Source organism: Fundulus heteroclitus, chromosome 5, assembly GCF_011125445.2.
Source record: "Fundulus heteroclitus isolate FHET01 chromosome 5, MU-UCD_Fhet_4.1, whole genome shotgun sequence".
Taxonomy (NCBI): domain Eukaryota; kingdom Metazoa; phylum Chordata; class Actinopteri; order Cyprinodontiformes; family Fundulidae; genus Fundulus; species Fundulus heteroclitus.
In genome coordinates this window covers 43637833-43665326 of record NC_046365.1, presented here as the reverse complement: position 1 = coordinate 43665326, position 27494 = coordinate 43637833, and the positions used below count along the sequence as shown (strand labels likewise).

The 27494-nt window shown below is 47.0% G+C and overlaps 2 protein-coding genes across 2 annotated transcripts; one reads left to right on the top strand and one right to left on the bottom strand.

Annotated features, from left to right (window-relative positions):
* Positions 1 to 153: 153 nt before the first annotated feature.
* opn6a (opsin 6, group member a) lies at positions 154 to 8409 on the bottom strand. Its single transcript, XM_036137703.1, has 6 exons — positions 7674 to 8409; positions 7280 to 7485; positions 2047 to 2146; positions 1849 to 1953; positions 1552 to 1775; positions 154 to 1479 (listed from the first exon to the last, which is right to left on the bottom strand). The coding sequence occupies exons 1-6, from the start codon at positions 7801 to 7803 to the stop codon at positions 988 to 990; spliced, it is 1257 nt and encodes a 418-aa protein (XP_035993596.1). The 5' UTR covers positions 7804 to 8409; the 3' UTR covers positions 154 to 987.
* Positions 8410 to 17419: 9010 nt separating this feature from the next.
* Positions 17420 to 25154, top strand: LOC105924010 (serum response factor). The gene is made up of 8 exons (XM_036137702.1): positions 17420 to 18094; positions 18966 to 19235; positions 19318 to 19501; positions 19617 to 19778; positions 19911 to 20021; positions 20115 to 20294; positions 20373 to 20452; positions 24002 to 25154. Exons 1-8 carry the CDS (start codon positions 17666 to 17668, stop codon positions 24083 to 24085), a joined length of 1500 nt encoding a protein of 499 aa, XP_035993595.1. The 5' UTR covers positions 17420 to 17665; the 3' UTR covers positions 24086 to 25154.
* Positions 25155 to 27494: the final 2340 nt, after the last annotated feature.

The following is a 27494-nucleotide window of genomic DNA, read 5'->3' as shown; positions in this document are numbered from 1 at the left end:
AGGAAACCTGTTTCATCTACGACCCCCCCACCACCGGAAAACCTGTTTCATCTACGACCCCCACCACCACCGGAAAACCTGTTTCATCTACGACCCCCCCACCACCGGAAAACCTGTTTCATCTACGACCCCCACCACCACCAGGAAACCTGTTTTATCCACAACCCCCCCACCACCAGAAAACCTGCTGCTCTGAAGGCTGGAAGGAGAACCAGTTCGTCTCATATATTCATTTCTGGCCCTTAAACAGCCAACAGGACCACTCAGTTGTTTCCCAATTAATTCATTAAAACCATTCAAACTAATTAAAACAATCAAAGTTAGAAGTTTGCTGATCGTTAAAAGCTTAAAGAGGCTCAGGTTAGAGACAGGCTGGCTCCAGTCTGGGAGGTCCGGTCAGCCCAATGTTTAGGTTCAGTTCTCAGAACATTCAGGGGTCTGCCACTCACGTAGAAACCCAATAAACCAGAAATGTAGGCCTGCAGACGATTAAGAGCTCTATAAACAAGCAATAAAAGTTTAACATTGTTCTAAAGAGAACCGGCAGCCAGGGAAGGGAGAGGAGAACGGACCTGCAGCTGCATTTTGGACCCCTTGGAGCCTGTTGAGGGACGACTGAGAGACGGCAACAGAAAGAGCGCTACAGGAACGGTTCTGATATCAGCCAGTTCAGCCTGTCAAGGTTTAAGAAAGGCTGAACTTCAGCTGACAGATCAATGTGGCAGATGCCTGAAAGGACGTCACCTTGTTGACTGAATTTAAAGTCCTGGTCAAAATAACTCCCAGATTTCTTCCAGTGATCGCCGATGGCAGCGGAGGCGTTCTGACCCAACAAAACGCCTTCAGGTCATTTAGAACAGCACATCTGGTTTGACTGCAGGGATCCTGAAGATGTTCCAGGACCACAGGCTGGTTGGGCTTGGACAGGGTTGATGCAGAGTTGGCCCAGGGACCGCGCAGCGGTCTTCCTCCTGTTCAGGTTGTTGGTTAGAGTCTGACACATTCAAACTCAGAGCTGTTCTCAGATGGATGGGGCATGTGGATGAAGAACACCTCCTTGGTGTCCGGTGTTGCTGCCCCAGGCGATGGAGTCACGGGCGGTGGGGTTTCCGGGGGTGGAGCCGGAGGGCTCTGGTTCATTGGGGAGTACTTTTTCACCGAGCGGGTGAGGGGAACCTTGAGTCTGGCTCCGCCTCCTGCAGCGTGGCGGCCGGGGACATCCCCCTTAGGCCTGAAGCGCTTCAGCCTGACGCTGTCTTTGGCTTTTTGCGTGCAGGGAAGCAGGACGGCCACATCTTTGCGGAACTTGGAACTGAGACCGAAGTAAATCAGGGGGTTGTAGAAGCTGGCGGACTTGGCGAAGAGGCGGGTGAAGATGCTGGTGAGGTTGGGCACATGGAAACCACAGGCGGACCACATGGAGACCACCGCGTATGGAGACCAGGCCAAAATGAAGGCGGTGCAGATCACTATGGAGACCTGGAGAAGATCACAGGACAGGTTACGCTCAGCTAAACCCTGAAGATCCTGAGATGACCGATGAAGACTCACAATTGTTACGTCTCTCTCAATCTTCCTCTGACGGTCTGTCAGGTCACCGTCCGCGGACAGGGCGTTGCCTCGCTTCACCGTGTTGATGATGGACACGTAGCAGAAGAGCATGACGAGCACAGGCACGAAGAAGCAGAAGATGAAGATGGAGATGATGTAGGACCTGTAGACGCTGGAGTAGCTGGCTTTGGACCAGTCAATCTCACAGGTACCGTACCCCCGATCTGCGCAGCAGAAACCACAAGCGTGAAAGGTCCAATCAGAGCTCACCAGGTGAGTCAGGTTCTAAACACCTACCTGTGTAGCTTCCCCAGCCCAGCAGCGGAGCTCCAGACCAGAACCCAGCGGTGACCCAGATGAAGAGAAGACAGACGGATACGGTCCTCCTGGTGATCCGATGAGCTGAAAGGAAACAGAAAGGATGCATGTTCAGGACCGGATTACCTGCCGGACCCGGTTCTGAAGGAGCACAGGTAAGTTCTGTGGGGAACAGACCTCTGCTCGGGTGGCATCCTCTGATGTAACGCGTGATGCTGATCACCGTCAGCGTGTAGATGCTGCTCAGACCAAAGACGAGCGTGAAGAAACCATCCACCTGCAGGAGACAACCACAGAGCACAGGTGAGTCCTTTCTACTTCAGTCAGGTACAGGCGAGTCCTTTCTACTTCAGTCAGGTACAGGCGAGTCCTTTCTTCTTCAGTCAGGTACAGGTGAGTCCTTTCTGGGTCAGTCAGGTACAGGAGAGTCCTTTCTATATCAGTGAGGTACAGGTTAGTCCTTTCTACTTCAGTCAGGTACAGGTGAGTCCTTTCTATATCAGTGAGGTACAGGTTAGTCCTTTCTACTTCAGTCAGGAACAGGTGAGTCCTTTCTATATCAGTGAGGTACAGGTTAGTCCTTTCTACTTCAGTCAGGAACAGGTGAGTCCTTTCTATATCAGTGAGGTACAGGTTAGTCCTTTCTTCTTCAGTCAGGAACAGGTGAGTCCTTTCTATATCAGTGAGGTACAGGTTAGTCCTTTCTTCTTCAGTCAGGAACAGGTGAGTCCTTTCTATATCAGTAATATACAGGAGAGTCCTTTCTACTTCAGTCAGGTACAGGTGAGTCCTTTCTGGGTCAGTCAGGTACAGGTTAGTCCTTTCTATATCAGTGAGGTACAGGTTAGTCCTTTCTACTTCAGTCAGGTACAGGTGAGTCCTTTCTATATCAGTGAGGTACAGGTTAGTCCTTTCTACTTCAGTCAGGAACAGGTGAGTCCTTTCTATATCAGTGAGGTACAGGTTAGTCCTTTCTACTTCAGTCAGGAACAGGTGAGTCCTTTCTATATCAGTGAGGTACAGGTTAGTCCTTTCTTCTTCAGTCAGGAACAGGTGAGTCCTTTCTATATCAGTAATATACAGGAGAGTCCTTTCTACTTCAGTTCAGAACAAAGGTATAGATTACCAATGCCAGCACTCAGGGATTTCATGAAAGTATTACCTGGACAGTCATTTATAAGAATCATCACAATGCAGACACATCTGGAGACACATCTTTCTATATTGTGCACACATCATTTTGTACTTTTCTAATTTGCCTTACTCCGACACTTTTAATTTTTTGAGTATGCTTTTGTTAAGAGCTGTACAGTATTTGTTCTTTTGTTGTAAATTTGCCCTCACTGTACGTTCCTCTAGATCTGTAGCATTGCACATCTCTGCAGGCTTCCATCTGCCTTTCACTCCATTCCCCCAAATAAAGATTATTTTTATTCTGTTCTACGATGAGAAACACATCATGTCCATTTAGTAGAATCTTCTTGATGATGCATATTGATGTTTTAGGTCTAGAAAGAGATGTTTTGTTTATGCCTGACAGGCACTGAACCTTCAGGGGTGACGGTGACTCAATGGGTCGTCTTGCAGTCGGAAGGTTGTGGGTTGGATTCCAGCTTCCCCCCCGTCACAGGTCGATGTGCGTGTTAGTGAGTGTGATTGGGTGTATGTGGCTTTAGTGTATAGTCAGTATGACTGGAAAGGCACTATAACTTCACTCCATTTACCATCAGATGGACTTCATGTCTACCGTTACTAGTGAGCTATATTACTGACCTTCTTCACATTGATAGTATTTTAATATCAATTCAATTCAATTAAATTTTATTTATATAGCGCCAAATCATGAAACATGTCATCTCAAGGCACTGTACAAAGTCAAGTTCAATCATATTATACAGATTGGGTCAGATTATACAGATTGGTCAAAAATGTCCAATATAAGGAAACCTGTTGATTGCATCAAAGTCCCGACAAGCAGAATTCACTCCTGGGGAACCGTAGAGCCACAGGAAGAGTCGTCTGCATTGTACATGGCTTTGCTGCAATCCCTCATACTGAGCAAGCATGAAGCGACAGTGGGAAGAAAAACCACCCATTAACGGGAAGGAAAACCTCCGGCAGAACCGGGCTCAGTATGAACGGTCATCTGCCTCGACCGACTGGGGTTACAGAAGACAGAACAGAGACACAACAAGAGAGACAAAAAAGCACAGAAGCACACATTGATCTAGTAATCTGTTCTACATTAGATGGTAGTAGCGGGTGAGCCGTCTTCTCTGGATGATGTCACAGTTAACAGAACGTCAGACCAGGTGTACCTACTATGAAGAGAAAAGAGAGAGAACAGAAAGTTAAAGCAGAAATGACAACACATAATGCATAATTGAAGAACAGTAGAACTCAATAGAGTGAGAAAATTAGATCCTGATATACTCCAGTAGCCTAAGCCTATAGCAGTAAAACTATAAGGTAGCTGAGAGTAACATGAGTCACTAGTTATAATTTTTGTCAAAAAGAAAAGTTTTAAGCCTAGTCTTAAAAGTAGACAGGGTGTCTGCCTCACGGACCAAAACTGGGAGTTGGTTCCACAGGAGAGGAGCCTGATAGCTAAAGGATCTGCCTCCCATTCTACTTTTAGAGACTCTAGGAACCACCAGCAGACCTGCAGTCTGAGAGCGAAGTGCTCTGTTAGGAACATACGGGGTAATCAGAGCTCTGATATATGATAACACCAAGACTATTTACTTTATTACCAGAGGCCAAGTTAATGCCACCCAGATTAAGTGATTGGTTAAGAAGTTTATTTTTTGAGGACTCTGGCCCAAAGATTAAAACTTCGGTCTTATCAGAATTTAGATGCAGGAAATTTAAAGTCATCCAGCTTTTGATGTCATCAAGACATGACTGCAGTCGAAGTAATTGATTGGATTCATCAGGATTTATGGATAAATATAGCTGAGTGTCATCAGCATAACAGTGGAAATTAATCCCATGCTGTCTGATAATTTTGCCTATCGGAAGCATATATATAGTAAATAGAATTGGTCCAAGGACTGAACCCTGTGGTACTCCACAGGTGACCCTAGAGTTTGAGGAAGATTTATTATTAACATGAACAAATTGGAATCTGTCTGACAGATAAGATTTAAACCAGCCTAATGCTTTTCCCTTAATCCCTACAGTATGCTCAAGTCTTTGTAGGAGAATATTGTAATCAACTGTATCAAATGCAGCACTGAGATCTAACAGGACAAGTATAGACACTAGTCCATTATCTGAGGCCATGAGAATATCATTAGTGACCTTCACCAGAGCTGCTTCAGTGCTATGATGAGCTCTGAAGCCTGACTGAAACTCCTCAAGTAGGTCATTACTTTGTAAATGTTCACAAAGTTGATTAGCAACTACTTTCTCAAGAATTTTAGATAAGAAAAGAAGATTAGATATAGGTCTGTAATTTACTAACTCATCTTGATCAAGAGAAGGTTTCTTAAGTAAAGGTTTAATAACAGCTACTTTAAAAGCCTGTGGTACATATCCATTTACTAAGGATAGATTAATCATGTCTAAAATAGTGCCACTGATCAAAGGGAATATGTCCTTAAACAACTTGGTTGGGATTGGGTCTAACATACAGGTAGAAGGTTTAGATGAAGCTAAAATTTTAGATAGCTCAGAAAGCTCTACTGCTTCTAAACAGTTCAAACACTGCGCAGGTTCTAAGGATTCCTCCAATGCTGCCTCACTTACTGAGGATGAGGTAATCATGTTTGGGAGGATGGCAATTATTTTATTTTTAATGGAATCAATTTTATTTATGAAGAATCCCATAAAATCATTACTACTGAGAGCTAAGGGAATGGATGGATCAACAGAGCTGTGGCTCTGGGTAAGTTTGGCAACTGTACTAAAGAGAAATCTAGGATTATTTTTATTCTCTTCAATTAATGATGAAAAATATGCTGCTCTAACTCTGCAAAGGGTCTTGTTATACAACAATAGTCTGTCCCTCCAGATTAGGTAGGATTCCTCTTGGTGTGTAGAGCGCCATTTTCTCTCCAATTTCCTAACATTGTGCTTCAAGGAACGCAGCTCTGAATTAAACCAAGGAGCCAGCTTCCTGTGAATAATCACCTTCTTTTTCAAGGGAGCTACAATGTCTAATGCAGAACGCAATGACGAAGTCATACCGTTTACAAAGACATCTATTTGTGAATGGGAAGAAACAACATTGCTGCTATCTGCAGGGCATTTCTGCAATACTGAGGATATTAAAAAGGGGACAGACTCTTTAAGTTTTGATACAGCATTATCCGATAAAAATCTACTATAATGGAACCCTCTTTTGGGGGTGGAGAACTCAGTTAGATTAAACTCAAATGTTATTAAAAAATGATCAGACAGGACAGGGTTGTGAGAGAATACTGTTAATTCTTCACAATCAATGCCATATGTCAGAACAAGGTCTAAAGTATGGAGCCGAGAGTGCGTCGGTTTATGCACATTTTGAGCAAAACCAATTGAATCTAGGATAGTTTTAAAGGCTACACTAAGGTTATCACATTCAGTGTCAACATGGATGTTAAAATCACCCACTATAATAACCTTATCAGTATTTAACACCAAATCAGATAAGAAATCTGACAACTCATCCAAAAACTGAGTGTAAGGGCCTGGTGGACGATACAAAACAACAAACAGAAGAGGTTTTATTGCTTTGCAGTTTGGATGAGGGAAACTGAGGGTTAAATGTTCAAAAGAACTGTAATTATTAGTTGGCCTGGGACTAATTAATGAATCAGACTGAAAGATAGTTGCCACTCCTCCTCCTCTTCCCACAGATCTGGGAATGTGGAAATTTGAATAACTGGAGGGGGTTGACTCATTTATACTAACGTAGTCCTCTTGTAGCCAGGTTTCTGTGAGACAAAATAAATCAATCTGATTATCAGAAATCAATTCATTAACTAACAAAGTCTTTGGAGGGAGAGACCTTATATTTAATAGACCACATTTTATTATTTTATTTTTAGGTTCAAGGTGAACCATATTGATTTTTATTAGGTTTTTATGATTTGTTCCTTTTAGATCAGTTTTTGATCTGTTAAGTTTTGGCCGTGGGAAAGACACCGTCTCAATAGGATAATGGGTGGGTAACAGTACAGAAGCTGCAGAGAGGTGTGTTAAACTACGGCTCTGCTTCCTGGTCTGGACCCTGGGTTGTCAGCATTTAGGAGAACTAATAAATCCGGCCAGATTTCTAGAAAGAAGAGCTGCACCATCCAAAGTAGGATGGATGCGACTCACTCTTATCCACAGATAAGAGTGAGTCGTTTCTACTTCAACATGGTGAGAGTCAGTCCTTTCAGCTTTACCCCAGCAGAAATGAGCCCTTACTACCTGCGTGTACCTGGCAGGTCCAAATGGAGGAGATGAAGTAGCTGCTGTCCTGAAAGACATTGAAGATCTCAATGATACCCCTGGAGTAGCCAAATACAGAAATGCTGGCATCAGAGACGGCCAGGTTAAAGGTGAGGTAGTCGGTGGGCTGCAGCGACGCTCGCTGTCTGCAGAGGACAAAGAGAACGATGCTGTTCCCGAACCACGATATCCATCCTGGAGACAGAGAGGACAGCAGGGAGTCACCGTCTGAAGTGAAGATGGCGCAGAGTTCACACACAATTCAAAGTGATTTAGAGGAAAGTAGGATTGGACTGATGGTACAGAAGGATCTGCTATCATTATTGTTGAACTAGTCCAAGCAAAAAGGAGCCCCCCCCCCCCCCCCATGGTCCTGTACCCACCGAGCAGCAGGAGGTAGACTCCGATGATGGTCTCTCCCTGGTCGGACAGAGGGGGGTCTCTGCCCCCTTCCATACTGTAGCTGTGGTTCCTCCAGGGGGGTCCGAGTGCTGCGGCGCCACTCAGGGACATGCTGTTGTGAGTCTGGTTGAGAATGAAGGTTCTCTGAGGAACGTTGACGTCTTTGCTGATAATCTGAGGTAAAAATAGCAGCTGATCCTGGTTCAGCTCTGAGATCAGCAGCAGGGCGGCTGGCGTGGAACCAGCACCCAGCGGGGGCAGCTCATGGGTCGGGTCGCTGTGGAAACTGATCTCTGAATGGATGAATGATCACCAGGGAGAACATTCAGTCTTGTTCTCCTGCAGAACTTCCTGTTGTGCTGGAGTTCATCCTAACCGGAGCTGATGGGACTTCAGGTGCTTCTGATAACCTTCCTCTGCTCAGACGTTGGTAGTTAGCGCCGAATCAAAACTCAGCAATGATCATATTTTACAGAAATATGTGAACGTTTAGTCCTACGCCAGCCTGACTTCACACAGATTCAGCTGATCTGAAATCAGTTACCTCTCTAAATCCTGGGAACTGGACTCTTATCCTGGATCCAACTGATAATCCTTGGCTATCTGACCTCTGACCCTTTAATTATTGAGACGCTGATCTGTGGTCAGTGAGGAAGTGCTGCAGAGGCAAACACAGTAATTCTGGCACCGCATGCGGACTCTTTAAAAAGTGTAACAGAGTAGGGTTGTCACCAGTTTCAAAGTCCATATCCATACCCAGGAAAATATTCGATACCATGGGGATAAAAAGACAAATAATTAAAGGCATTAAAAATATTTTAGTAACATAAGAAATTCAACGTTCAATTCAATTTTTCTATTCAATTTTATTTATATAGCCCCAATTCCCAACTTGTCATCCCAAGGCATATTACATGGAACATGCTTTAAAGGAGCAATTAGCAAAGTTTCATTATTTTAGAAATAACTAAAAAATAGTGACGTGAAGAACTAAAGGTAATATTTCAGATGGACTAGGCTCTGACGTCACACTGCAGCTCTCTGCGTTGTTCTCCAGTGTCTGGTTTACGTAGCCGGGCCGGCCGCGTGTGCGCGTTAGTATCGGTACTTTTAAGAGTATTGGTACTTTTCAGAGTATTGGTACTTTTAAGAGTATTGGTACTTTTAAGAGTATTGGTACTTTTCAGAGTATTGGTACTTTTCTCAGTAACAACACTTTTCAGAGTATCAGTACTTTTCAGAGTATCAGTACTTTTCAGAGTATTGGTACTTTTAAGAGTATCGATACTTTTAAGAGTATTGGTACTTTTAAGAGTATTGGTACTTTTCTCAGTAACAACACTTTTCAGAGTATCAGTACTTTTCAGAGTATCAGTACTTTTCAGAGTATTGGTACTTTTAAGAGTATCGATACTTTTAAGAGTATTGGTACTTTTAAGAGTATTGGTACTTTTCAGAGTATCTGTACTTTTCAGAGTATTGGTACTTTTAAGAGTATTGGTACTTTTTATAGTATTGGTACTTTTCAAAGTATCGATACCTTTCAGCGTATCAGTACTTTTTTTTTTTAATAACATTTTTATTGAGTGCATTTCAAAGATTTTATACAGCCATCACATCCATTTCCAACATACACTTAACATAGCCAAATTAAATTCACAACAGTCCGAGCATACGCTAGGTGACAATTATACTCTTGGTAATCTTACCATTTTATCTTAACTCACGTACCTTCATGTGAAAAAAATCCCTTTCCCTCCTCCTTATTCATGGATATATCTACAAATGTCCACTTCAATAGAAATACACTTCTTTTTCTTAAAAAACACTCAAAGAAAAAAAAACTATAGAACAACAATAACTGTATAGCACTAAGAGGTTCTCAACCCTAATTTTGTCACATGACAAAATCTGATCTCACTGGTGATATAAATTTCACCCAGTTTTCCCAATATGTCTTAAACTTTCCAGATTCTAATCTAAAGGAAAAAGTTAGCCTTTCATTATATAAATATTGTGCATCACTTCAACCCAATCTTCCCTCTTTGGAGCCTCTGTTTTCAGCCAATTCCTAGTTATAGCTTTCTTACTGGCTACCAACATGATCCTGAACATATATTTGTCCTCTGAGGTTGTCAGAGTTATCAGTTCTTCTTCCCATGTATAATGTGTGGAATGTTAGAGGAAGCTTCACTTTCAGGATTTTCTCCATACATTCCTTCAATTCCTGCCAGTATGTATCAATACTAACACAACCCCAAAATAAATGAAAGTGATTGGCTCTTTCTTCTCCACAGCCTCTTTAACATCTAGTATCTTTGTATTTCTTTTACGCTGGAGAACAGAAATACCTTATAATACATTTCCATACATTTCTCTCCACGAGGTAACATGATGTTTTCCAGTGTTGCCTAAATATCTCCTCCCATGTCTCCACCGTCCACCTCCCTCCCGTCTCTTTTTCCCATCGTTCCTTTATATATAATATATTTGTTCCTTTCAGGTTCTCCACTCCTGAATATAATTTTGATATTACTTTTTTGCCTGAATTTGATTAATTTGCTCTGATAAACATCTGAATTATCCCTGTTTCTAATTCTTCAAAATGTATATTTTTTAAGTTCCTCAATAACATGCCTTACTTGCAAATACCTAAAGAGGTTTCTATTTTCACAGCCACATTTTCTCTTTATATCTTATTACTTTCCCTTTTTTAATCAGTTCCCAATATGTCTTCGGACCCCTCGCCCACTCACCAAATGTTTTGTTCATCATATTCGGTTTATAATCTGAATCATAGGCTATCCACCCTAATAGTCTAGTCTGCTCTGTCAAGCTGTGCTTTAATATAATTTCATGCCATATACTAAGTGACAGTTCTATCTATGGATTCAGATCGTTCTCCAATTGTAGTTTCAATTTATAGTCATTAATTATGGCTTGTAAAGGTATTTCGGGTGACATGGCGCATTCTATGTCTTTCCACCTTGATTTATATTGAGGATCACATTTATTCAGGAGAGGTTTTATCTGTGCCGCCTGGTAATAACTTTTCAGACATGGAAGGGCTAAGCCTCCACGATCCTTGGCCAGCTGTAAGGTTCTAAATTTAACCCTCTGTCTTTTCCCTTGCCAGATGAATCTCGAAATTAATTTATCCCATTCTATAAACTCTTTATCTGACCCACCTGATGGAGTCGGAAGCTTTTTCTGCATCCAACCCTAATATAACTGCTTCAGTTTTCATTTTAAATATATTTTCTATCACTAGTAATGTGTGCCTAACATTATCTTGTGTTTGTCTCTGCTTTATGAAGCCTGTTTGGTCTAAATTTATTATGTCTGGCAAGATTTTTTCCAGGCGTCTGGCCACTACAGCTGTGAATAATCTATAATCTAGATTCAGCACACTAATTGGTCTATAGTCATTCCAGTTTATCGTTTCCGTCCTTAGGGATAACAGAAATATAAGCTTCTCTCCAGGAGATCGGTATCTCCCCATTCTTCAAGACCCAATTAAAAGTATTTTTTAGCAGGGGTATCAGTGGTTTCCTAAGTCATTTATAAAATTCTGAAGTGTTTCCAATTTAATTCGTCCTCTCTAATTTCCCCTGTCAGCATTTGATTTTGCTCCTCTGTTAACCTAGGTAACTATAATTTCCCTAACAATGTTTGGATTTGGTCTTCATTCTTGATTTGTGTTTGCGAATATAATTTTTTGTACTATTTTTCAAAACACTTATGAATCTCTTCTGTTTTATATTTTACGAGATTTGATGTGGGGTCATTTATTCTGTTGATATTACTATTTGCCTCCTGCTTATTCATTCTATGCGTGAGATACTTAACTGACTTGCTTCCGCCTTCATAAAACTTTTGTTTTGTATATAACAACTTTTTTTATCTCTTTGTCTAAGATGCAATTTATCTCTGTCTTAATTCTTTTAATTTCTTTGTTTTTCCCTTCATCCAAATTATTTGTATGTTCCTTTTCTAATCTCTCTAGCTCTGATTTCAGTTGAGTTAGTTTACCTTGTTTTAACTCTTTTAAATTTGCCGATTTGGCGATTAACTTCCCTCGGATAACTGCTTTACATGCATCCCACAGTACAGTAGGTCGTCTTTCTCCTTTACATATAAATTGATTTCTTCCTTAAATTCCTCCTATGTAGTATGCCTGCATTGATCTTCCAGAGGGTTAACTTATTTCCTGAGACATCTCCAGTGTCAGATATACTGGGCTGTGATCCGATTTATCCCTTATTCCAATATCACATTTTTCCACTCTGTGCCTATCCTTATTAGACATTAGAAAATAATCGAGCCTAGAATATACAGAGTGAGGAGAAGGAAGCGTAATCTCTTCCTTTAGGATTCAGTTCTCTCCAAACATCCATTATACCGAGCTCTGCCATTAATTTCCTAATCTTTTTGCCAATTATAGATTTTTTTCCACCCTCTGTCTGAACAATCAAATTGTGGGTTCAACCTTAAATTTAAATCTCCACCACATATTATAATTCCCTCTCCCTCTACCACCAATAGGTCCAACATCTTTCTATAAAATGCCCAGATAGAACCAGGTGATGGTGGCCAGCTCACCTTCCAGTCCTTAACCAACACAAACATCCCGTCCTTATCTATAATTTCTGAAGAATCGGGTTCTCCCTGAAATAAAGGATGGCTACTCCTCTCCTATGTCCACTTTTATATGATCAGTGAAATACTTGATTAAAACCGTTTCTGTGAAGCTTGGCATGTTCTTTGTCCGTCAGGTGGGTCTCCTGTAGCATTGCCACGCCCACACCTTCCTTTTTTAATTTCCCCAGCACTTTAGACCTTTTTACTGGGTTGAGCATAGTGTCACATTAAATGACACTAATTCCGTTAACTTTGTCTTGGTACTCATATCCTTGTGTACCAAAAAGGGAAGGAACCCGAATTGTATTCGTCCTGGTTCATCCTTTTAACTCACTCACAAAAATCAAAGTTTTTCATCATATATCTTTGCACTGGATTTTTATTTAATTTTTTACAACTTTTTTACAACTTGGATCAATATTCCCAGGCCTGAAACGAAGGAATCCAACTTTTACCTAACAGATGCTCATTCCTGACCTCTCCTAAAAGACTGTAACCGTTGTTTATAACCAGGCAGCGTTTCTTTGGTTGTTGATCCCTTCTGGACTCCGCTGGTCTTCTAAGTCAGGCGTCTGATCTTCTCCAGGTTGTTCTCCGTTGGTTTAATCTCTGACACAGAGAGTCCCCTCCTCTGCTGAGGTCTAGACCTTTGTTTCTCCCTCGTAGAACACATTTTGGCTGGGAATGGTGTGTGGAACCTTATATTTTTCTCTCTCAGGACTCTCTTGGCCTCTGCGTATTCTCTCCGTTTCTTTAGCACCTCCAGAGCGTAATCATGGTCCAGAAACACTTTATTTCCCTCGTACTGAAATCCCTCCTTCTCCCACGCTTTTTTCAGGATCTCTTCTTTAATTCTGAAACTTTACCATGATGGACCTCGCTGGCGTTCCCGGAGAAGAACGCGCCGCTGGAGACCGGTGAGCTCTCTCTATCTGGATGGAAAGCGATGGCGGCATCTCCAGCTTTTCTCTCAGAAGGCTCTCAATAAAGTCACTGACCCAGCGCCGTCCTCCGCTCCCTCTTTGAGACCGTGGATCTTTGAGACCGTGGATCTTTGAGACCATGGATCCTTGAGACCATGGATCTTTGAGACCATGGATCCTTGAGACCATGGATCTTTGAGACCATGGATCTTTGAGACCATGGATCTTTGAGACCATGGATCCTTGAGACCGTGGATCTTTGAGACCGTGGATCTTTGAGACCATGGATCCTTGAGACCATGGATCTTTAAAACCATGGATCTTTGAGACCATGGATCTTTGAGACCATGGATCTTTGAGACCATGGATCTTTGAGACTATGGATCTTTGAGACCATGGATCTTTGAGACCATGGATCCTTGAGACCATGGATCTTTGAGACCATGGATCTTTGAGACCATGGATCCTTGAGACCATGGATCTTTGAGACCATGGATCCTTGAGACCATGGATCTTTAAAACCATGGATCTTTGAGACCATGGATCTTTGAGACCATGGATCTTTGAGACCATGGATCTTTGAGACCATGGATCCTTGAGACCATGGATCTTTGAGACCATGGATCTTTGAGACCATGGATCTTTGAGACCATGGATCCTTGAGACCATGGATCTTTGAGACCATGGATCCTTGAGACCATGGATCTTTGAGACTATGGATCTTTGAGACCATGGATCCTTGAGACCATGGATCTTTGAGACCATGGATCTTTGAGACTGTGGATCTTTGAGACCATGGATCCTTGAGACCATGGATTTTTAAAACCATGGATCTTTGAGACCGTGGATCTTTGAGACCGTGGATCTTTGAGACTATGGATCTTTGAGACCATGGATCCTTGAGACCATGGATCTTTGAGACCATGGATCTTTGAGACTGTGGATCTTTGAGACCATGGATCTTTGAGACCATGGATCCTTGAGACCGTGGATCTTTGAGACCATGGATCCTTGAGACCATGGATCTTTGAGACCATGGATCCCTTGAGACCGTGGATCCTTGAGACCATGGATCTTTGAGACCATGGATCCCTTGAGACCATGGATCCTTGAGACCATGGATCTTTGAGACCATGGATCTTTGAGACTGTGGATCTTTGAGACCATGGATCTTTGAGACCATGGATCCTTGAGACCGTGGATCTTTGAGACCGTGGATCCTTGAGACCATGGATCTTTGAGACCATGGATCCCTTGAGACCATGGATCCTTGAGACCATGGATCTTTGAGACCATGGATCCTTGAGACCATGGATCTTTGAGACCATGGATCCTTGAGACCATGGATCCTTGAGACCATGGATCCTTGAGACCATGGATCCTTGAGACCGTGGATCTTTGAGACCATGGATCTTTGAGACCATGGATCCTAACACTCTCCCTCCTCCACCGTCCCTCCTGGTCCACGGGTCGTGTCTCCAGCGTTTCTGTAGCTCAGTAAGTTCCATCATAGCCCGCTCCACCAGCTGCAGACGTTCCTCCGCTTCCTGAATCCGGTTTTCAGCATGATCGATCCTGTTGTTGGCTGCGTCTAGCTTCCTCGTTTTGGTGCTCTCTCTGTCGTGTCGGTCCGGTTTTTGAGATTTTCTGGTGTTTTTCCCTTTTGACATAATTAAACACCCTCAGGTTTGTATTTATCAGTTTTTGTTCCTTATTTGACAAGAAAGGGCTGAAAAAAACTTTGGTCGGGAGCTTGTGCTCTAAGCTGCCTCCATGCTGGAGTCACACCGGAAGTTTTGACAACGCTAGAACCCTCAGGCTGCAGACAGGTGAGATCAGGGTCCTGGGGTTACCTGTGAGGAGTTTGAAGGCTGTTCTGTTTCTGTCTGGTTCTGTTTCTGTCTGGTTCTGGTTCTGTCTGGTTCTGTTTCAGTCTGGTTCTGTTTCACACTGGTTCTGTTTCTGTCTGGTTCTGTTTCACACTGGTTCTGTTTCAGTCTGGTTCTGTTTCAGTCTGGTTCTGTTTCACACTGGTTCTGTTTCTGTCTGGTTCTGTTTCATACTGGTTCTGTTTCTGTCTGGTTCTGTTTCATACTGGTTCTGTTTCTGTCTGGTTCTGTTTCAGTCTGGTTCTGTTTCATACTGGTTCTGTTTCTGTCTGGTTCTGTTTCTGTCTGGTTCTGTTTCATACTGGTTCTGTTTCTGTCTGGTTCTGTTTCAGTCTGGTTCTGTTTCATACTGGTTCTGTTTCTGTCTGGTTCTGTTTCAGTCTGGTTCTGTTTCTGTCTGGTTCTGTTTCACACTGGTTCTGTTTCAGTCTGGTTCTGTTTCAGTCTGGTTCTGTTTCTGTCTGGTTCTGTTTCATACTGGTTCTGTTTCTGTCTGGTTCTGTTTCAGTCTGGTTCTGTTTCATACTGGTTCTGTTTCTGTCTGGTTCTGTTTCAGTCTGGTTCTGTTTCTGTCTGGTTCTGTTTCATACTGGTTCTGTTTCTGTCTGGTTCTGTTTCAGTCTGGTTCTGTTTCATACTGGTTCTGTTTCTGTCTGGTTCTGTTTCAGTCTGGTTCTGTTTCTGTCTGGTTCTGTTTCATACTGGTTCTGTTTCTGTCTGGTTCTGTTTCAGTCTGGTTCTGTTTCATACTGGTTCTGTTTCTGTCTGGTTCTGTTTCAGTCTGGTTCTGTTTCACACTGGTTCTGTTTCTGTCTGGTTCTGTTTCACACTGGTTCTGTTTCAGTCTGGTTCTGTTTCAGTCTGGTTCTGTTTCACACTGGTTCTGTTTCTGTCTGGTTCTGTTTCATACTGGTTCTGTTTCTGTCTGGTTCTGTTTCAGTCTGGTTCTGTTTCATACTGGTTCTGTTTCTGTCTGGTTCTGTTTCTGTCTGGTTCTGTTTCATACTGGTTCTGTTTCTGTCTGGTTCTGTTTCAGTCTGGTTCTGTTTCATACTGGTTCTGTTTCTGTCTGGTTCTGTTTCAGTCTGGTTCTGTTTCTGTCTGGTTCTGTTTCACACTGGTTCTGTTTCAGTCTGGTTCTGTTTCAGTCTGGTTCTGTTTCTGTCTGGTTCTGTTTCATACTGGTTCTGTTTCTGTCTGGTTCTGTTTCAGTCTGGTTCTGTTTCATACTGGTTCTGTTTCTGTCTGGTTCTGTTTCAGTCTGGTTCTGTTTCTGTCTGGTTCTGTTTCTGTCTGGTTCTGTTTCACACTGGTTCTGTTTCAGTCTGGTTCTGTTTCTGTCTGGTTCTGTTTCATACTGGTTCTGTTTCAGTCTGGTTCTGTTTCTGTCTGGTTCTGTTTCATACTGGTTCTGTTTCTGTCTGGTTCTGTTTCAGTCTGGTTCTGTTTCATACTGGTTCTGTTTCTGTCTGGTTCTGTTTCTGTCTGGTTCTGTTTCTGTTTGGTTCTGTTTCACACTGGTTCTGTTTCAGTCTGGTTCTGTTTCTGTCTGGTTCTGTTTCACACTGGTTCTGTTTCAGTCTGGTTCTGTTTCTGTCTGGTTCTGTTTCAGGCTGGTTCTGTTTCAGTCTGGTTCTGTTTCACACTGGTTCTGTTTCTGTCTGGTTCTGTTTCATACTGGTTCTGTTTCAGTCTGGTTCTGTTTCTGTCTGGTTCTGTTTCTGTCTGTTTCTGTCTGGTTCTGTTTCAGTCTGAGCAGATGGATCCGTTTCCTGGAACCACACGGATCAGACAGAAGAAGAGACGAGCAGCTGACCATATAAGGAGAGGAAGATCACCTGTCCAGGTCAGCCTGTATATTTCTGCTGTTCATTAGGTTTACACACCTGGATTCAGGTATCTCTGTTACTCTTCTCTGACATCAGTGGTAAGTAGAGAGCGAAATAAGCTCTTTAATCAATCTATTAGAAGATATTAGAAAATTACCAGGAACCAAACTCTCTAAAAAGGTTGTTTAAGCACATGTAATCTTTATCTGTCTGAAGTAGAAAGGACTCACCTGTACCTGCCTGGAGTAGAAAGGACTCACCTGTACCTGCCTGGAGTAGAAAGGACTCACCTGTACCTGGGTTTTGAACCCAGGACCTTCTTGCTGCAGGGCAGCACCGCTCCTACCCCGCGGAACGCAGAGGTCATAGACACACACTCCAGTCCGCTAGGAGGCGCACCTCAATCTCCACATAAAAGCCGGAAGAAGAAGATTCCCGCCGGAAGTGACGCAATCTGCTGCCGGACTCCCGGAGCTCAGGAGCTGCTAGCGACCCAGTGAGCTTCTGCCGTCCGGCCTGGGAGCTCTGAGCCCCGGGGAAGCGAGCTGGATCTGCCCGGCATGAGAGCGATGCGTCCCGGGAGGCTGCCTGATCTCTGTCCGGCCGGAGAGCGCTGAGCCCCGGGGAGCCAGCCGGTCTTAGCCCGCCAGGGAGCGCTGAGCCCCGGGGAGGAGGGAGGCTGAGCGCCGCCATGGCGACCGGAACCGGGAGCGCAGGTAACGGGCTGGGCGGCGTTCCGGGGAGCTCCGCGGGACCGGAACCGGGCGCGGGACCGGAGGCGGACGGAGAGCAGCTGGAGGAGCAGGAGTTCAGCACCGAGGTGGTCTTCAGCGGCTCGGACCAGGACTCCGACTCCGGGGACGAGGAGGACGCGGCGGGATCCTGCGGGGACCGGAGAGGCGTGAAGCGGGAGAGGAGGGAGGACGGCCGGTCCGCGCAGGCCTCCCGGGGCCCCCACCGGGGCCCCCACCGGGCCCCCGGCGCGGGGAGCCCCGCGGTGTCTGGCGCTAAACCCGGGAAGAAGACCCGAGGCCGGGTCAAGATCAAGATGGAGTTCATCGACAACAAGCTGAGGCGGTACACCACCTTCAGCAAGAGGAAGACGGGCATCATGAAGAAGGTGGGTGTGGCAGAGAGCCAGGTAAACCCCAGGTATGGACTCACCTGGCCGTGTCCCTCACCTGGCCGTGGTGACATTAACCTGGCCGTGGTGTCCCTCACCTGGCCGTGGAGACATTAACCTGGCCGTGGTGACCCTCACCTGGCCGTGGTGACCCTCACCTGGGGGGCTCTGGACATGTCCAGCAGCTCTCCAGCAGTGATCTGCTCTGTTCTCGTCCAGCAGAGCAGGTGAGGCCAGCAGGTGCTGATGCCTCCCCGCAGAGGTCCGGTCTGCGGCGCCTGGCTGGACCAGGTTCTGGTCCTGGTTCAGGTTATTAAATCCAGTCCGTCTGCGTCTAGAAAGCTGAACGCTCCTCTTCCTTCAGTCCTTCAGGTTCCTGCTTGGTCACCAGCAGAACCTTTGGGTTGGACCCGGTCCGTTCAGGCCGGTTCTGAGTGTTAGTAACCAAAGCGGGCCCAGCAGAACACCTGGGAAATGGGCTTTAAGGTTCTGCTGGCCGGCTGGAAGAGGGACCCCTGTGCGTCGCTTTGCCCCCGACCCCCCCCCCCCCCCCCTAAATAATAGTAAAAACACAACAAATGTTTCTCTACTAAATAAATCTGCTCTGTGCGCTGAGAGCCGTCGGGCTTCTCTGTCCCCGTGTCCACCGGGGGACACCGCGGTCCCCAGGTGGTTTTACATTTCCTGTTTTACCTGCTTCTTACCGAGGGGGGGGGGGGTGAGCTGCTGCTGCTTCCGCCTCTGAAACCATTGTTCTAATTGTTTAATACTCTAAGTGTTATAATTAAAGTCGTTCCGCTCTGAGGCGGCTCTGGCGGCAGCGGTCGGTCTCAGGTGTTTTCATGAAGCCCCGCCTCCTGTCCCGCAGGCCTATGAGCTGTCCACGCTCACGGGGACGCAGGTGCTGCTGCTGGTCGCCAGTGAGACGGGCCACGTTTACACATTCGCCACCAGGAAGCTGCAGCCCATGATCACGTCAGAGACGGGGAAGGCTCTGATCCAGACCTGCCTGAACTCTCCGGACTCGCCCCCCCGCTCCGACCCGTCCACCGACCAACGGATGAGCGCCACGGGCTTTGAGGAGACCGACCTCACCTACCAGGTGGCGGAGACCGACAGCAGCCCGGAGAGTTCAAAGGTACGGGCGTAGAGGCGGGGCCGCTGACGACCCGTCCGGCTGTCCTCAGGTCCCTTCATGCTGTCTCTCTGTGTCCCGGCAGGACCTGGCCAAGCCCACCTTTACCTTTCCGGTGTCCGTGCAGCCGCAGCCCGCCTCCTCCTCTTTACCCCTGCAGGTGCAGACCAGCGCCCCCCCATGGCAGCCGCCCGCCTCCTCCAGCAACGGGGCGGTGCTGAAGACCTCAGCAGGTGTGGTTCTTCCTGGAGGCATCACCTTGATGTCAGGTGTGTGGGCAGGCTTTTCTAATTTGGAGCAGCTGACCAATCAGAAGCAGCCTCTGGATGTGATGTGGGATTTACACCTGGGTCTGCGCTGTGACCCGCTCCTTCCTGTCCACAGGTGCCCAGCTGCCCCCCGGCACACACACCATCCCCCTCAGCCAGCTGCAGGGCCAACCTGTGACCATCCAGGGCCCCAGGGCGGCCCCCGCCGCCACTCTCCAGGCTCCGCCCACACAACCGGCCACGCTGCTCCGCCTCCCGGCCACCGTGTCGCTGACAGGTGCGCACAAGCCCCGCCCTCAACTCATTGGGATCAGGGTGTCCACTGTGTTGTGAATTACACACTGTTTAAAGTTGGGTTCTGTTGGTTCTGGTCTATGTGGGCTCAGTTCTGGTTCTGTCCGTTCTTCAGGAACTGGAGTCTCTCAGCAGCTGCAGACTATCCAGGTTCAACCCAGCTCTCAGCAGACGTCCAATCAGAGCAGCTCAGAGACACGTAGTCCCGCCTCCTCGTCCTCCACAGGTGAGCTCCACCCCCACGAGTGGATATTCAGAACGGGACGGGCTTTTATTGTGACGGGACTCTGATCTGTTTCCTGTCTGTCTCCCCTGGCAGCCAGTCTTCCCGTCACCATCGTCACCTCCTCTTCCTCCTCCCCTTCCTCCGTAGCAGGTCACATGATGTACCCCGGTGGTCACACGGTGATGTACGCCACGCCCACGCCCTCTCTGGCTGACCGCAGCCTGGCCGTCCTCAACACCTTCCCCCCCGCCCACAACCAGTCACATGACCCAGGTATGACCATTTCCCCTTCGAGTCAGGTCAGAACACACCTTTGTTTGACCGATTGGTTCCTTTGCTTCTGTGCATCAGGTGCGCTCCAGCAGGTCTTCCTCACATCTCTTCCTCCCGTCGCTGGTCAGATTCCAGTTTCTGCCGTCCAGCTGCACCCGGTAACACGACGCCTCCGTCACACATGTCAACACGCCTCCGTCACACATGTAACACGCCTCCGTCACACACGTCAACACGCCTCCGTCACACATGTCAACACGCCTCTGTCACACATGTCAACACGCCTCCGTCACACATGTAACACGCCTCCGTCACACACGTCAACACGCCTCCGTCACACATGTCAACACGCCTCTGTCACACATGTCAACACGCCTCCGTCACACATGTCAACACGCCTTCGTCACACATGTCAACACGCCTCCGTCACACATGTCAACACTCCTCCGTCACACATGTCAACACGCCTCCGTCACACACGTCAACACGCCTCTGTCACACATGTCAACACGCCTCCGTCACACATGTCAACACGCCTTCGTCACACATGTCAACACGCCTCCGTCACACATGTCAACACGCCTTCGTCACACATGTCAACACGCCTCCGTCACACACGTCAACACGCCTCCGTCATACATGTCAACACGCCTCCGTCACACATGTAACACGCCTCCGTCACACATGTCAACACGCCTTCGTCACACATGTAACACGCCTCTGTCACACATGTAACACGCCTCCATGACACATGTCAACACGCCTTCGTCACACATGTCAACACGCCTTCGTCACACATGTCAACACGCCTTCGTCACACACGTCAACACGCCTCCGTCATACATGTAACACGCCTCCATCATACACGTCAACACGCCTCCGTCACACACGTCAACACGCCTCTGTCACACATGTCAACACGCCTCTGTCACACATGTCAACACGTCTCCGTCACACATGTCAACACGCCTCCGTCACACACGTCAACACGCCTCCGTCATACATGTCAACACGTCTCCGTCACACACGTCAACACGCCTCCGTCACACACGTCAACACGCCTCCGTCACACACGTCAACACGCCTCTGTCACACATGTCAACACGCCTCTGTCACACATGTAACACGCCTCCGTCACTCATGTAACACGCCTCCGTCACTCATGTAACACGCCTCCGTCACACATGTCAACATGCCTCCGTCACACATGTCAACACGCCTCCGTCACACACGTCAACACGCCTCCGTCACACATGTAACACGCCTCCGTCACTCATGTAACACGCCTCCGTCACACATGTCAACACGCCTCCGTCACACACGTCAACACGCCTCCGTCACACACGTCAACACGCCTCCGTCACACACGTCAACACGCCTCCGTCACACATGTAACACGCCTCCGTCACTCATGTAACACGCCTCCGTCACACATGTAACACGCCTCCGTCACTCATGTAACACGCCTCCGTCACTCATGTAACACGCCTCCGTCACACATGTCAACATGCCTCCGTCACACATGTCAACACGCCTCCGTCACACACGGACACGCCTCCGTCACACATGTAACACGCCTCCGTCACACATGTAACACGCCTCCGTCACACATGTAACACGCCTCCGTCACTCATGTAACACGCCTCCGTCACTCATGTAACACGCCTCCGTCACACATGTCAACATGCCTCCGTCACACATGTCAACACGCCTCCGTCACACACGTCAACACGCCTCCGTCACACATGTAACACGCCTCCGTCACTCATGTAACACGCCTCCGTCACACACGTCAACACGCCTCCGTCACACACGTCAACACGCCTCCGTCACACACGTCAACACGCCTCCGTCACACATGTAACACGCCTCCGTCACACATGTAACACGCCTCCGTCACACATGTCAACACGCCTCCGTCACACACGTCAACACGCCTCCGTCACTCATGTAACACGCCTCCGTCACTCATGTAACACGCCTCCGTCACTCATGTAACACGCCTCCGTCACACATGTCAACACGCCTCCGTCACACATGTCAACACGCCTCCGTCACACACGTCAACACGCCTCCGTCACACACGTCAACACGCCTCCGTCACACACGTCAACACGCCTCCGTCACACACGTCAACACGCCTCCGTCACTCATGTAACACGCCTCCGTCACACACGTCAACACGCCTCCGTCACACACGTCAACACGCCTCCGTCACACACGTCAACACGCCTCCGTCACACACGTCAACACGCCTCCGTCACACACGTCAACACGCCTCCGTCACACACGTCAACACGCCTCCGTCACACACGTCAACACGCCTCCGTCACACATGTCAACACGCCTCCGTCACTCATGTAACACGCCTCCGTCACACATGTAACACGCCTCCGTCACACATGTAACACGCCTCCGTCACACATGTCAACACGCCTCCGTCACACATGTAACACGCCTCCGTCACACATGTCAACACGCCTCCGTCACACATGTCAACACGCCTCCGTCACACATGTCAACACGCCTCCGTCACACACGTCAACACGCCTCCGTCACACACGTCAACACGCCTCCGTCACACACGTCAACACGCCTCCGTCACACACGTCAACACGCCTCCGTCACACCACGTCAACACGCCTCCGTCACACACGTCAACACGCCTCCGTCACACACGTCAACACGCCTCCGTCACACACGTCAACACGCCTCCGTCACACATGTAACACGCCTCCGTCACACATGTAACACGCCTCCGTCACACATGTAACACGCCTCCGTCACACACGTCAACATGCCTCCGTCACACACGTCAACATGCCTCCGTCACTCATGTCAACATGCCTCCGTCACACACGTCAACATGCCTCCGTCACACACGTCAACACGCCTCCGTCACACACGTCAACACGCCTCCGTCACACACGTCAACACGCCTCCGTCACACACGTCAACACGCCTCCGTCACACATGTAACACGCCTCCGTCACACATGTAACACGCCTCCGTCACTCATGTCAACATGCCTCCGTCACACACGTCAACACGCCTCCGTCACTCATGTCAACATGCCTCCGTCACACACGTCAACACGCCTCCGTCACACACGTCAACACGCCTCCGTCACACACGTCAACACTCTTCCGTCACACACGTCAACACGCCTCCGTCACACATGTAACACGCCTCCGTCACACACGTCAACATGCCTCCGTCACACACGTCAACATGCCTCCGTCACTCATGTCAACATGCCTCCGTCACACACGTCAACATGCCTCCGTCACACACGTCAACACGCCTCCGTCACACACGTCAACACGCCTCCGTCACACACGTCAACACGCCTCCGTCACACACGTCAACACGCCTCCGTCACACATGTAACACGCCTCCGTCACACATGTAACACGCCTCCGTCACTCATGTCAACATGCCTCCGTCACACACGTCAACACGCCTCCGTCACTCATGTCAACATGCCTCCGTCACACACGTCAACACGCCTCCGTCACACACGTCAACACGCCTCCGTCACACACGTCAACACTCTTCCGTCACACACGTCAACACGCCTCCGTCACACATGTAACACGCCTCCGTCACACATGTCAACACGCCTCCGTCACACATGTCAACACGCCTCCGTCACACACGTCAACACGCCTCCGTCACGGCTATGACTACCTGCTCTGTTTGTTCAGATGGTGATCAGCCAGCCCAGCAGCAGCAGCCTGACGGAGCTGCAGGTCGTCAGTCTGGACGTCCACCAATCCAAAGATGATTGACGGTCACATGACCTTCCCTCCGCAGCCGTTGCCGCTCTGCTGAGATGTTCTGTGGCGCGTCGTCGTCTCTTGATGCTCCAGACAATTTGAAACGGAAGCAATCCTTTCGATCGGACCAGTAGTCACATGACAGGAAAGTTTCAAAATAAAAGCCTCGGCAGCGGTAGCTGGCTCCGAGGTTCACAGACCTGAACTTTATTCACACACCTGGAACCAGCTGGAGTCCAGTTCAGATGGGAAGTGGTTCAGTGACTGACCCAGTGTTGGTTCCTGAGGATTTAACAGCTGAGTGTGGAAGAACCGCCACTTTCCTGTTTGGTCACATGACTCGTGACGCAGCAGAATGGACCAATCATCAGTGGCTGGTTCTGAAGGTGCGTCTCCCAGCTGATTGAGTCCTGAAAGGTTCTGACCCGTGCAGCCGATCAGCATTATATGAAGACTTGATACTGGAAGGAAGGAATGTTTTATCCGGTTCTGAAGGTTCTTGATGTTCTTCACCGGGTTCTGATCTATTGGAACCTGGAGCTGAGTTATTGCAGCTTGGGTTGCAGGAAACGGACACTTCAGACTTAATTAACAAATGTCAAAACTTGATCAGCTTAACGTTCATCTAAGGCCTCGTGCCATTCGACCCAAATAGAAACTGCTGCTATTGGTCCCCCCCCACAACTAGAGACTGCCCTCTGTAGTGAGCACACCTGGATCTACTAGGACCTCAGGAACCACTGGACCCCTGCAGGTGCCCCCAACCCTCCTTGTAACCCACCACCAGTTATAGCCCCCCCCCCCACACACACACACACACACACAGTGAGCCAAGTGAGACACTGGACCCACTGGTGCTGGGGGGGGGGGGGGTACACTGGACCCATCGCAACCCAAGTGCAGAACTCACATGCTGCCCCCGGTGAATACAGTCCTCGGCCTGTACTTTAAGTTTATTCAAACCTGAGAAATGTCCCATAAATTACAACAATTTTCATCTTTTTTATTTTACTGATATTCCATCCATCCATCCATCCATCTGTTCATCCGTCATCCATCTGTTCATCCATCCATCCATCCATCCATGCATCTGTCCATCCATCCATCCATCCATCTGTTCATCCATCCATCCATCCATCCATCTTCTTCCTCTTATCCGGGGTCGGGTCACGGTGGTAGCAGCTTCAGTAGGGAGGCCCAGACGTCCCTCTTTACTGATATTCAGCATTTGTTAAAAAAATCTTAGAGAGAAATGATCTTTGTAGATGAAGAAAAGTTGAACATGGACAGAAAACATCCTTTTATTTGCAGCGTTTTAATTGTATTGGTAAAATGTACATAAATGTGAATTGCTTCAGGGTGAAAATTAACGTTTATGAGGATCACAGGAGCTGATCCCTCTGAACGCCGGGGCGACTCAAACTTGTTTAATGTTTGTAAAATGGTAAAAGCATCCACTCCTGAGTGACTTTTTGTGTCTTTTCTCTTTTGAGGTTTTTGTGTCGATGTTTAGATGAAGAAACATGATATCTTTGTACTTTTTTATTTACATAGCTGGAAATTTCTAAAAACCACAAATAAAGTTTTGGAAAAAACCCTGTTTTGTGCTGCTGTTCAGGTCAGCCGCCATCTTGGTCAGGGTGACCCTCTGCCATCTTGGTCAGGGTGACCCTCCTCCATGAAGTGGGACAGTTTTCAGGATGAGTTGTTAGAGCTGCTGTTCATACACAAAGCTGATAAAACCAGGCGAGTTTATATGAACAATACATGCAGCCGGTTCTGCTCTGCAGGAAATCAGAACCAGCTTCATCTGCTACGGACGTGAACACATACGAGGAGTTTGACTCTGGGTTGTTCAACGTTAACGATGTTAATACAATAATGGAGTAATAAAAATCAAGCAGTATTTAAAACGTGAACAAACTATAAATTAGACATATTGACACAATAATGCAGAAGGAAATATTTCCATGATGTTCATGTCGGAGGTGGAAGCTCATCTAAAGGCAAACATCCACGGTTTGATGAGTGCTGGAATAAATCAGTATTTTATAGGATGTTACGTACATGAGGCAGCTGGGTCTGGTATCCAGTATAAGCTTCCTGAATGGAGATGTACAGGTCCTGACTGGAGGGCAGGTTGGTACAGATGATCTTTCCTGCAGTCGTGACGGCCCGGTTGTTTTTGGCATCAGATCAGGACAAGCGGAGAGGAGGACAGACTGGATGATGGCTGTAGAAGAGGACCAGCAGCTCCTCAGGCAGGATGAGCTTCCTGAGCAGGAAGTTCATCCTCTGCTGCTCCTTGATGATGGTGGCGGTGTTAGGCTCACAGCGCTTCACACGATTAAAACATAGGAAAATTAAAACAGAATAAAAGCAAGTTTTCAATAAAATGTAGAAAAATTTAAAAGAAAACAGGGAAATAGAAACTAAAAGCAAATATTATAAACAGTTGGACTACAAACTTAAATTATGATGTTTCAGTAAAACATTTTAACTAGAACAGTCAAAGATAATCCTAAACAAACATCTTTTTAACTAGATTTAAAGGAACTCTGGCTTTCAGCACGTTTACAGTTTTCTGGGAGTTTGTTCCTGATCAGTGGAGCATAGGAACTAAATGCTGCTTCTCCATGTCTGGTTCTGGTTCTGCAGAGCAGATTCTACTAAAGATAAACATGGATTAGTTTCTCCAGATCCTGCTGAGACATTAGTCCTTTAATCCTGGAAATGTTCTCCAGGTTCTAGAAGGTCCACTTTGTCTTCAGATGGAGGTTCAGGTGTGAGTCCATCACTACTCCCAGGTTTCAGGCCTGATCAGTGGTTCCTAGCTGAAGCAGCTGAAGCTGTGAGCTAACTCTGGATCTCTCCTCTATTGGTCCAGAAATTATTCCTTCAGTTTAGTTTTTATTCAGTTAAAGAACATTTTGTCTCATCCTGCATTGATTTCTTCTATTTCCTCAGAGGCTGAACTGGTTCATAGTCACCTGGTGACATGGTGATGTAGAGCTGTGTGTCGTCTGCATAGTGATGGTAGCTGATGATGTTTATGATCTGAGCTAGAGGAGCATGTAGATCTAGAACAGGAGGAACCCAGGATGGAACCTTGGAGAACCCCACATGTGATTTATGTCGTCTCTGATGTAAAGTTACCTGCTGACACTAAAAGTCCTTTAAGTAGGATTTAAACCAGTGGAGAGCTGCAGCAGAGAGGCCGACCCAGTTCTCCAGATGTTCTAACAGGATGGAGTGATCCACAGCATCAATGCTGCACTGAGGTCCAACAGAACCAGCACTGAGGTTCTGAGGTCCAACAGAACCAGCACTGAGGTTCTTCCACAGCCCGTATTTATATGGACTCCTCCTGTAGTCCATTGTCTACACAGTTCTGAGAGTGTTCAGCTCCAGGTTTTTATGG